Source organism: Artemia sp. Qi Xiang Cuo, chromosome 6 (assembly GCF_049724085.1).
Source record: "Artemia sp. Qi Xiang Cuo chromosome 6, ASM4972408v1, whole genome shotgun sequence".
NCBI lineage: Eukaryota > Metazoa > Arthropoda > Branchiopoda > Anostraca > Artemiidae > Artemia > Artemia sp. Qi Xiang Cuo.
In genome coordinates, this window is record NC_142799.1 from 81967259 (window position 1) to 81980646 (window position 13388).

The 13388-nt window shown below is 32.4% G+C and overlaps 1 protein-coding gene across 1 annotated transcript in view; it reads right to left on the reverse strand.

Moving 5' to 3' along the window:
- Positions 1 to 11454, reverse strand: part of LOC148951664 (pancreas transcription factor 1 subunit alpha-like) — a 59239-nt gene extending 47785 nt beyond the window's left edge. The window contains exons 1-2 of the mRNA XM_089090414.1: positions 11302 to 11454; positions 802 to 1052 (exon numbers count right to left, since the gene is read on the reverse strand). Coding sequence (XP_088946540.1) covers positions 802 to 1052; positions 11302 to 11431 — 381 coding nt within the window. The 5' untranslated portion in view covers positions 11432 to 11454. The remainder of the gene's footprint in view (positions 1 to 801; positions 1053 to 11301) is intronic.
- Between the last annotated feature and the right edge of the window lie 1934 nt (positions 11455 to 13388).

Here is a 13388-nt window from a genome sequence, read left to right on the forward strand (position 1 = left end):
TCCCTATTTAAACTTTTATTGATCGTCATGGAAAGGCAGTGTAGTCTCAAAATTATCTACGGTACGTCTTTTGGGGTAAAAAGTGCTCATTGTTTTTGCACCTTTAGCCTACATTTTTTTTTTGCGTTTTGTGTTTCTTTACTGAGCTAGTAAAATGAGCCTACTAAAATATAATCTAAAAATTACAAATATTTGTTGTTTTGCATTCTCAACAATAACTTATTTGGAATTTCATTCTGAACAAACAAATTTGACTTGTGCACAATATCAAACGCTAGGTCATAAGAGTCTTAAAATAATTGCTTGAATAAGGAGATTTAACCCCTAAATTCCGTCGGTGGTCTTTAATAAAAACAAACTTAGTACATCAAAGTAACTTATGAATGACTCAAATCCAGTCCCAAACTGCTCAGATATTTGGTAATTATGGCTAGGCTATAAGGACCCACAATAAACTCAAAATTTATCAATTCAATTTCTTTAGTTTGTTTCTTATTAATTTTAATTTCTTCTTTTTATTGTTTTTATTTTTATTTAAAAAAAAATATCAATGATGTTACGTAACATTTTGTATTGTATATATATACATATATATATATATATATATATATATATATATATATATATATATATATATATATATATATATATATATATATATATATATATTATATATTATATAATATGATGTAATAAATACATAATAAATATATTTTATCTCATTTATTTTCAATTATTTCATTTTCAAAATTTATTTCTATTTTAATATAATTTAATTAACTAGATATATTAAGAAATCACCTTAGATAGCCTTTTTTCATAAGGCAACGTAGGAATATGGGTTCTTAGCCCTTCAAAAGCGTCATTGATGCTCTGCATTCGTCGTCTTTCTCTTAAATTTGCCGCATGACGCTGATGACGTAATTGACCAGCTGTTCTTTTTCTTCTTCTCCATGACCTCTCATGGCTATCATCGGAATAGTTGTCAGTTAAGTCTTCATCCTTTCTACTATCAAACGAGCAAATGCTTTCATCATCCAGATATTCATATTCTAGAAAATCAAGAGGAAAAATATAACAAAATCAGAATATTTACAAAAACACAAACATTTACAAAATTCCGATGAGGCTCCATTGCCTGTGTTGGGGGAAAAAACTTCCCGTGTTGGGGTAGCATTCTAAGTATTAAAGAACAAAAGAAAAGAGAAGTAGTAGAAAGAAATATAAAAAAAGATCAAACCAGACAGATGGAAGGGCAAACTAATCCAATTACAAAAAGAAAAAAAAATATCAAATAGCGTAAATAATCGCTTCTCGAAGAGTGCTTTCTTTGAAATTTTGTGAAACCAAAGCAAGCCAAAAATTTAACCATAAAGATTTAACCATACTTATAAAATGATTTTGTGCTTGGTTTGGGGTAAAATAGCCTAAATCGTACCGTTATCGAAGTGCATTATGAAATCTTTACCAATGCTTCAGAACATAAATTTTACCAGCTCTCTGAAGTCATCTCGCTCATGGTGCATAATGGTGGTAAGTTCAGTTAAATCCGAGATACAATTTACCTTAAAATACTTCAACTCCTTAAAAACACGAACAAAATACAGAATTTCTGGGTATTTTTAATATTCTTGAAGAAAGTGAGGGGGATAATTAGGGCCACTCGGTAGAGGTTATCTTATAGAGGAAGGACATATCGGAACAAATTAGATAAATTCTTGTTTTTTTTTTAAGTTGCAGTGTGGCGGAACGTTCGGGTTCAAAGAATTCCACCTGATAAAGCTATGTGTACTTAACTTTTGGTGCTTACATTTAAGCTAAGCAAATATTTTTTGTATGATAACCTTAAACCTTAGTTCTTCCAGTGCCTCCAAAGGCACAGAGGGCGTCAGTGAGTAGGCTCCAATATTCCCTTAAGTGGCCACTGCGTTGATGTCCTCCAACATAAAGTGATTATTAGTGTGATTATTAAATTGATTAATTATGTTATTTAAGATAACATAACTTAAGATAACTTTTAGTGTTTTATTATTGTGTTGTATGGCCCTCAACAAGCCAAGCTTCTTAACAGGCTAAATAATTTTTCCCTCAACAGGCCAAATAATTTTTCTTTACGTTTGTAATAGAGTTTAGTATTACTAAAATGATTAATAAATGATTGATTGATTAAGATATAAATAAAACAATCACTTATGGATTGTGTGAAGATGGGATTTAAGTACAAACTGGATTTGTAAAAAATAAATAAAAATTCGGACATTAGTAACACATTTCAAGTCGTACATTTTAATGAAAAAAGGACAAAGGTTAAGTCTTCTACGTTTGCCTGAGAGAAAAAGAGGAATAACTGTTCAGAATTTCTGTGTTAAAAAGTGTACTTTAATACCATTGGTTTATTTTATTCATAAAATAAAAAAACAAACAAGTTTTTTTAACTGAAAGTAAGGAGCAAGATTAAAACTTAAAAAGAACAGAAATTATTCCGTATATAAAAAGAAGCTGTCCTCTCCTCAACGCCTCGCTCTTTACGCTAAAGTTTATTATTGTTTTAAAAAATAGAGTTGTTAGAAAGAGTCTAACTTTAGTGTAAACAGCGAGGAGTTGAGGAGGGGACAGCCCCTTTCATGTATGGAATAATTTCTGTTCGTTTTAAGTTTTAATGTTGCTCCTTACTTTCAGTTAAAAAAAATGTTTTTTTATTTAATTTTTGAACGTTTTTGAATTAATGGAGGTTTTGATTTTGGCTCACCGTACATGAATAATTAAAACAAAATTTGCATATTAATTTTACTTTTATTTGGTTAAATGGCTTTCTCGAAACTTGTTTAATTTTATTTACGAATGTTTTTATTAGTAATAAATATACGTAACTTACGAATTACCTTACGTAGCGAACTTCTATATCCATATATTTTTAATACATATATTAGGGGGTTCGCCTTCTAGTCAATACCTCGCTCTTTACTATAAAGTTCAAATTTTGTTCCAATTCTTTAAAAATGACCGCTTAATCACAAAGGCCGTTAATTAGGATAAATGGCTCTTATGAAAGTACGAAAAAATCTTTGGCTTAAATAGCGAGGTATTTACTAAGGGGCGAATTCAATCATATACTTAATAATTTCTGTTCGTTTTAAGTTTTGATGTTGCTCCTTACTTTCAGTTGAAATACTCGTTATTTTTTAATTTAATTTCTGATCGCTTTTTAAATAATGCTGGGAAATCCGGCACCCCTTTCGTAGCAATGTCCCTTCCCCCATGAAAACTTCCTCCATGGAAAGATCCTCCCACATACCCCCCCCACTACCAGAAAAAATCCCCCTTGAAAACGTCTGTATACTTCCCAATAACCAATACTATATGTAAACATTGGGTAAAGTTCATAACTTTCAGCCCTCCCCCCGGGGACTTTTAATTTCCGTTCGAATTAGCCCTCCCACAAAATTCTAGGACCACTGGATCGATACGATCACCCCTGAGGAAAAAAAAACAAACAAAAAAACAAATAAACACGCATCCGTGATCTTTCTTCTGGCAAAAAATGCAAAATTCCACATTTTTGCAGATATGAGCTTGAAACCTGTACAGTGGGGTTCTGTGATACGCTTAATCTGATGGTGTGATTTTCATTAAGGTTCTATAGCTTTTAGGGGGTCTTTCCGCCTTTCTTCGAAAATCAGCCAAATTTTCTCAGGCGTGTAACTTTTGATGGGTAGAACTAAACTTGATCAAACTTATATATTTGAAATCAGTATTAAAACCTGATTCTTCTGATGTATCTATTGGTATCAAAATCACGTTGTTTAGAGTTTCGGTTACTATTGAGCCGGGTCGCTCCTTAAATATTAAACCAGTAAAAAGAATGATCTGTTTCTCTTTACTTTGGCATTGACACAAAAGACATTTGAACTTCCCAAATAATTTAATATTTTGCTGCAGTTGGTATTTTCTTCCCGTAGCCACATAATCCTCTTCAAGTTCTTGTACAAACGGCGATATAATCCCTCCTCCTCGCTAGTTCCATTTACTTCAGCATGCTCCAATTTTTGCTTTAAAATCGGCCATCCCAAAATATGTTCTGTTTGCCTTGACTAATATATATATATATATATATATATATATATATATATATATATATATATATATATATATATATATATATATATATATATATATATATATATATATATATATATATATATATATATATATATATATATATATATATATATATATATATATATATATATATATATATATATATATATATATATATATCATATATATATATATATATATATATATATATATATATATATATATATATATATATATATATATATATACTATATATTTTTTTTTTTTTTTTTTTTTTTTTTTTTTTTTTTTTTTTTTTTTTTTTTTTATATATATATATATATATATATATATATATATATATATATATATATATATATATATATATATATATATATATATATATATATATATATATATATTTTTTTTTTTTTTTTTTTTTTTTTTTTTTTTTTTTTTTTTTTTTTTTTTTTTTTTTTTTTTTTTTTTTTTTTTTTTTTTTTTTTTTTTTTTTTTTTTTTTTTTTATATATATATATATATATATATATATATATATATATATATATATATATATATATATATATATATATATATATATATATATATATATATATATATATATATATATATATATATATATATATATATATATATATATATATATATATATATATATATATATATATATATATATATCATCGTCAATTATGCACTTATAATTAGACATTATAATTGTATATATAGAATTAAAATGTTTAACTTGTCCTGGCTATATAAAAATTATTGTTTATTTTTTAGCAAGTTAGCCATAGGCCATATTTGTTTTCTAATTAAAGAACCCCAGTAGCTAAATGCTCGGAGGAGATGATAATCGAACAGTTGGTCTATGACAAGGGTACACAAGGAAACTTTCGTGACGGAGTAATTCAGCAGTTTTTCAATAATTTTCTTGCTGTACAGGGTCATATCCATCCTGGTATATTACAAAACTTTGCATTTCCCCTGCATTCTTGGTCTCCAAGGGGAGGGCGCTGTTTTACGCTCCCCTTGTACTCATCAATGGACAACATTCTATTCCTTTTAATGGAAATTCTTACTTTTTTTCATTTGTTCGATGTTAATCATTCTTTTAATTAGATCTAGATTTTAGATTTCATTCTTCTGCTTAGGTTATTTAATAACTAATTTTTAATCATTAAGCGGAACCTTGACAGAACTGCATTACTGGGTCTAAGCAGCCTCAGGCTGACGCACTGGCGTTTTCAAGTTCCTATTCGCTCCTTCTCCACTTGCAAGGGCGGGAAATTTTTATGAAAATGTGTCTACGACTCTTTAACTTAGGAAGAGAAATCAAGTCTGACTAAGAATTTGTCCAAAGTCCTGGGAGCCGCCTAGGAAAGCTGAACTTTTACTGAAATTTAATTTTTTTTAATCAAACAGTTCGTGGTAACGAACTGTAAGTAAGGAGCGACCCGGCTCAATGGTAACCGAAACTCTAAAAAACGGAATTTTGATACCAATAGATACATCAAAATAATCAGTTGTTTATGCTGATTTCAGATGTATAAGTTTCATCAAGTTTAATCTTACCCATCAAAAGCTACGCGCCTGAGAAAATTTGCCTTATTTTAGAAAAAAGGGAGAAAGACCCCCTAAAAGTTATAGAACCTCAATGAAAATCACTCCATCATATTCAGCGTATCAGGGAACCCTACTGCAGAGGTTTGAAGTTCCTATCTACAAAAAATGTGGAATTTTGCATTTTTTGCCAGAAGAAAGATCACGGATGCATGTTTATTTGTTTTTTTGTTGTTGTTTTTTTCTCCAGGGGTGATCGTATCGACCCAGTAGTCCTAAAATATCTTGCGAGGGCTCGTTAGAATGAAAATTACAAGTTCTAGTGGCATTCTTAAGTTACCAAAAAAATGGAGAGCAACTAGGCCCCCTCCCACGCTAATTTTTTTCTCGAAGTCCTCCGATCAAAATTTTTAGATAGCCATTTTTTTCAGCAGGTTTGAAAATATTGTAACTATGTCTTTTAGGATGACTTAATTCCTCGAAGCACCCAGGAGGAGGGCTGAAAGTTATGAACTTTACCCAATGTTAACATATAGCATTGGTTATTGGGAAGTATACAGACGTTTTCAGGGGGAATTGTTTCTGGTAGTGGGGGTTGGGGGTGGGTTGGGGTTTATATGGGAGAATCTTTTCATGAAGGAAGTTTTCATGGGGGAAGGGACATGGCCATGAAGAGGGCGCCGGATTTTCCATCATTATTTAAAACAAAAATCAGAAATTAAATATAAAAAAAACAAGTTTTTCAACTGAAAGTAAGGAGTAACATCAAAACTTAAAACGAATAAAAAATATTAGCTATATGATTGGGTTCACCTTCTAGTCAATGCCTCGCTCTTTAAGCCAAAGATTTTTTAGTACTTTCATAAGAGCTATTTATTCTAATTAACGGCCATTGTGATTAAGGGGTCATTTTTAAAGAATTGGAACAAAATGCGAACTTTAGCTTAAAGAGCAAGGTATTGACTAGGGTTACGTAAGTTAATTTGTAAATTACGTCAGAACCAAATTTAGAGACAGCCATTTAGCAAAAGAAAAGTAAAATTTTTATGCAAATTTTGTTTAATTATTCAATGACGGTGAGCCAAAATAAAAGCTGCATTAAGTAAAAAACGATCAGAAATTAAATAAAAAAAACAAGTTTTTTAAACTGAAAAGTGAGGAGCGACATTAAAACTTAAAACGAACAGAAATTATTCCGTATATGAAAGGGGCTGTCCCCTCCTCAGCGCCTCGCTCTTTACGCAAAAGTTTGACTATGTCTCACAACTTTATTTTTTAAAACAATAAAAAGCTCTAGCGTAAAGAGCGAGGCGTTGAGGATGGGACAGCCCTTTCATATACGGAATAATTTCTGTTCGTTTTAAGTTTTAATGTCGCTCCTTACTTTCAGTTTAAAAAACTTGTTTTTTTTATTTAATTTTAAGACAGATCACTTGTATGATACATTGCGGTGTGCATTCCAAAGTAAAATTTCCAAAATCTTTTCAGTCATTAAGCGGAACCTTGACAGAACCGCATTACTGGGTGGATTAACTCCCCCGAAGCAGGTGCAAGATGGCGTGAATAATCGGCTAAAAACAATTAAATATCAAGATGAACAATAGTATGGTTGCCACCCTCGCCAACTGTAATTCCAAAGTTGTTATGACAATAAGGAATGCAGATAAAGCTAGAACTCGAATTTCTTAGAAATAAGAATGGGACTTCCACCTTCTGAAACCCCCTAAAGGCTTGACTGTTACTTGCACTTCACTGAAAATGTAACATGTTTTGAACGACTAAATATGATTTGAAGATAAAATACAGGCGGGAAGGGGGCAAACTATTTGTTCCCAATTAAAGAATATACCTTAAATTTGTTTGTGTATGTCGTCCAACAATCTCTATGCCTAATTAGGGATATATTAAGTTAGGTATATATTTATATATGCCCCTTATGAACACTGAACTTGAAAAACTACCGATAAACGACCCCTGAAAAAACTGCTGAATTACTTCTCCGCGAATGTTTCCTTGGGTACCCTTGTCATAGACCAACTGTTCAATTATCATCTCATCCGTGTATTTAGCTACTGGGGTTCTTTAATTAGAAAATAAATATGGCCTATGGCTAACTTGCTAAACGATAAACAATAATTTTTATATACCAGGATGAGTTAAACTATTAGTTTGTAATTTTCAAGAAATAAATTTTTTAATAATGATTTCCAAAAAAGCTTTCTCACAGAAAAGCAAAGCCGTATTTGGGGTGGTCGTGACAAGCTTCCTTACTCCTGAGAGAAGTAGACACAAATAGGGATCTACTACCGCTTACTTCAATCACCGTTCAGGTAGTTACCAATCGTCCAGCCATTGTCCGAACATGAGGCCAAGTTTTTTGTGCAATACATTTCTAAGATTGGATGGACTGGAGCCAGTATTGACTGCCAAAATCATGCCCGGTGGGTCAATCCCCCTGGACATATGAAGCGCCAACCATGGCACAAGAAAAGATACCTTAAAAAGCTGTCCGACGGGTTGAGAGAGGAAGAAGTGGTCTCCAGAAGTGGAATAAGTGATCGCAAGTGATGGGTGAATCTCCCTTCTCTTATGGAAAACGAGTTCTGCGTGACCAACCCGGTCTGAATCTGGTGGCTTGGGTTCTCGGAGGACGGGGTAAAAAATTGTGGACCCCTGACACTGACACTACTAAGGAAGGTTATCCTACATAGGAGAAAAACGAAAGCCATATCTGAAAATACCACGCTCGAGAGCAAAACATTAGCCAAGTGATTATCGCGGCAAAGCTTAAAAATAAAAACAGTGAATTGTAGATAAAAACTAATTAAACGTTCGAGCTGTATAACTATTAACCATCTCCAGCGAAGTGGAGAATAAAAATAAAATTTAACTTGAGATAAAAACAAGGAAACTCAAAAATCAAACAATAAAAGAGTCTTAGATTGCAGAGTTCTAGGGTCCTAGAATAATCCTTGAATAATGGCTTCGTAGGATTCTATTTTTAGAAAGTGATTTTATCCACCCGATGAAACCTCAGTACTATTGTAGCTAATTAAAAAATAGAGTATTCTAACAGCGGAACCTCCAGAGGGGTGGCTTCCTCTTTGGCGTAAGCCAGCTTTATAAATGGTGTCTTAGGAATCTATTAAAAAAAGTACTATTTTATTTTCCTTCTGAAGTAATGCAGTCAAAGTTCCAGTCATCCTGAATCAGCATTCATTAAGTGAATATAAAGTATGGCTAGGAATAGGTGAAGAGGAAATGGGCACGCTGGGCAACGAAAAATCTGATCAAGTGACCAGCTTCACTTACCTTGGTAGTATCAAACAGTTCGTGGTAACGAGCTGTAAGTAAGGAGCGATCCGTCTCAATAGTAACCGAAGCTATAAAAAACGGAATCTTGATATCAATATATACATAAAAAAAATTGGCTTAATATGCTGCTTTCAAGTATATAAGCTTCAATAAGTTTAGTCTTACTGATTAACGGCTACGAGCCTGCGGAAATTTGCCTTATTTTTGAAAAAGGAAGAAATACCCCCTAAACGTGATAAAATCTTAATTAAAATCACAACATCAGATTCAGCATATCAGAAAATCCTACTGTAAAGGTTTCAAGCTCCTATCTGCAAAAATGTGGAATTCCGTATTTTTTTGCCAGAAGAAAGATCACAGATTTATTTATTTGTTTTTTTTTTTGTTTTTTTTTCCAGGGCTGGTCTTATCGATCCAGTGGTCCTAGAAAATTCTGAGAGGGCTCATCCGAACGGAAAAGAAAAGCTCTAGTGTCATTTTAAGCGACCAAAAATATTTGAGGGCAATTAGACCCCCTCCCCCTCTCCTTTTCTCTCAAAATTGTCCGATCAAAATCTTAAGATATTCATTATATTCGTCATAGTTGAAAGCCCAATAAATATGCATTTGGATATAAAATGCCCCCCCCCCCTTCCACATCCACTGGGGAAAGGTCTTTAAGTTACCAAATTTGCCAACTGTTTACCCATAGTATTTGTTATTGGGAAGTATGCATACATTTTCAGAGTGGGTGGGCCCAATTTTGTTCTGGGGGTATTTCCACGGGAAAATTTTCCATGGGGAGGGAAGTTTCCAAGGGGTGAAATTGTCAGGAGCAATTATACACTGGGGGAATTTGCAAGAATTTTTATATGTCTTGCTTTCTCTATTCCGTCTCAATTTTACGCGTGGAGTTGCTAAGGGTAATTGTCATGGGTAGATTTTCACTGGAATTAAAGTGTCTATAGGATATTTCCGTGGGGTGGGTGTTTCTCCGTGGAGATGGGGCCAGATTTCCGGGCATTGTTTAAAAAATAATAGAATAGAAATTAAATAAATAAAAAAAAATTTTTTTTCACTTGAAAGCAAGGAGAAACATTAAAAGTTAAAACGAACGATAATTATTATGTATATGAAGGGGGTTGCCTCCTCCTCAACACCTCGCTCTTTACGCTAAACTTTGGATTTTGTCCCGATTCTTTAAGAATGACTCATGAAACACAAGGGTCGTTTAAATAGAACAATACGAAGTTTTTTTTAAGTACTAAAACACTTTAGCGTAAAGTGCGAGGTGTTGAGGAGGAAACACCCCTTCATATATGTAATAACTTCTGTTCGTTTTAAATTTTAATGTTGCTCCTGACATTCAATTGAAAATAAACTTGTTTTTTTTTAAATTTAATTATTGGTCAAGACGGTGGGAGCAGTGTAGATGTTAAAAGTAGAATAGCCAAGGCTCAGAGTCTTTTTTTTACAGTTTGGGAAAATATTAAGATAAGTCGGCGAACCAAGAATATAACATTGGAAGCTACAATGATGACAGTGGTCAAATATGGTTCTGAAGCATGGGCACTCCGAAAAGGAACGGAGATTTTTTAGACGGTTTCCAGAAATTTCCTACGGATTGTTTTGGGCACCTGGCTGACCGCATTTCAAACAGTAGACTGTACGAAAAGTGAGGCTCAATCCCGCTTATGAAAGAAACGTCGAATGGCTAGGGCACCCTCTGAGGGTGAAGTATGAGAGATTGCCGAAGATTGTCCTTTTCGACCGACTGTCTAGGGCTAAACGGAAAACAGGTTGTTTCCGTTTTCCGTTGGGTGTTTCCATTCCGTTTCCCATTTCGCACGCAGCTGAGGTGGGAGAATGCCGAAAAGGAAGATTTAAAGAAATCTAGACTTCCTGGGAGGGTGTAAAGAGGGAGGCTGTGAATAGATTAGGATGGAGGAGGAGCATGCTTAGGTGCATTGGCCTCAGGCGGCTTGGTGCTGCGGTGAGTTGTTAGTAGTATATATATATATATATATATATATATATATATATATATATATATATATATATATATATATATATATATATATATATATATATATATATATATATATATATATTTGTTATAACGGGTCTTTAAGAGGGCAAGGGGGTTTTAAACTAAGTATCCAGCCCCCCTCAAGAATTTCGGATCATAAAAAAAATATAGAATTTGCGTAATGATCGGGAAATTATTAACGTTTTTCCACAAAAAATCTTTTTTCAAACCCTTCCACATCTAGAAACTATTTTGGAAAATTGCACCCCCCCCCTTGACAATCCTACGGGCAAACTTATTTTAAGAATTGAGATTTCTAACCTGAATCAGTTTCTTGTGAACTGTGGTATCTATTTCTCTGCGTCGGTTCATAATTGCAAGTTGAATCAGCTGAATATTGGAAGCTATGTAAATAAGTCCTATTAACACCGTTAACGTCAAAACTTTCCATATCAGCACGTGTTCAAACTTGTATCCAAACCTTTGGCCGACGTTCTGCCGCGTGGCTTTAATTAGTGCTAGAAAATCATTCTTTTTACTAGTACGCTTGCCCTTAGAACCACCAATAGAAGCAGGAAGCGATGGGATTGGCCGAACTTAAACCATGGGAAAAGGCTTGATTGATTCTAGCTGTAAGCAGCTTATCAAATAAAGGAAAGACGATTTTGGAGCTATTAAAGGTTGAAACTAACATTAGAAGTTGATGCTGGAAAAAGGTTTGTAACGTTTCTCCCGTAGGATCTAACTAAACGTTAAAGATACAGCTTTGACTAAACTAACAGAATAAAATAATACCATATTTTTATTTGAATAAAAATATTTACCTACAAGCTTAACAGACAATGCACATACCTTGTGGTAGATTCTTTTTGGCATCTGGCATGCCGAGTGGCATGCGTCATGATGCATAAATAGAAAGCATTTTGTGCCTCGACTTTGATCCTACTAAATATAGATAATTTTGAAGACCACACTACCTTCCCATGATGATAAATAAAAACTCAAATGGGGATAAATCCTTTTAATAGACAATGATAGATTTCACAAAAAATACTAGATATTTCGGTCACATACGCAATAATCGCCATCAGCAGTAATACTCTGATGATGGTCATTGCATATGTGACCGAAATATCGAGTATTTCTTAGTGAAATTTATCACTGTCTATTAAAAGTATTTATCCCTATTTGAACTTTTATTTATGATCCTATTAAACTAAACAAAAACCAAGAGCACATGTAGAACTTTTTAAGAAAAAGAATGCAAAACTATTTCGGATTTTTCATTAATTTCAGTTATAATATTTCAAAATATCCTGTTTTCCCCCCTGTTTTTAGTCATTCAGGTGAAGGGGAATATGTAAGAATTTCGAATACGTCGGCTCCTAATGTAAGGACTCCTCATTATACAAACTATGGTAAAATGGCTAAACTTTGTTAGTAAAAAATGGCAAAAATTGGCATCCTGGTATATTCTGGCCTAAAAAACGATTTTGGTTTCGATTGTGCAAATATTTTAAATATATATATATGTATATATATATATATATATATATATATATATATATATATATATATATATATATATATATATATATATATATATATATATATATATATATATATATATATATATATATATATATATATATATATATATATATATATATATATATATATATATATATATATATATATATATATATATATATATATATATATATATATATATATATATATATATATATATATATATATATTTATATAAATATTGAGGAGGAGCAACCCTCTCATATACGTAATAATTTCAGTTTGTTTCAAGTTTTAAAATTGCTCCTTACTTTTAGTTGAAAAAAACTTGTTTTTTATTTAATAAAATACATAAACTAAAGAAACTCCAATTTTCTCACCATAGCGGTCCCCCATAGCTAGCAACCATAATGGACAACAGGTAGGACTTATGCATCATGAAAAGTTACTTATGCATCTTCATATTCTTAATTCCCATTATGCGTTTTTGTCGGGGTAGAACACATGCGGCTGCCTTTCCACTAGAAATCATCAATTTAATGTGTGCGGTCCGGCTGCATTTGCCATATGCACGATTCCCAAGTACTTATATATGATGGCTACTTTTACTATTGACTCCCCTTCATAAGCAAATGAGGAATCATGGTGTCAGTCGGGCTTCCTACTAAGAAAGATGACAATCTCTGTCTTGGATACATTTAGCATCAATTTCTTCGATTCTAAGTAAGCTTCGGCTAAATTCAGGAGATGTTTGGTTATCCAGGAAAAGGGAGAGTGGTAAAAATTTCGTGTCCGTTCCCTCCCCATTTCGCAACTGATGATAGATGCTCTGGTAATTGGCTATATATTTTTGGTAAAGAATGGCACTAAGTAAAAAA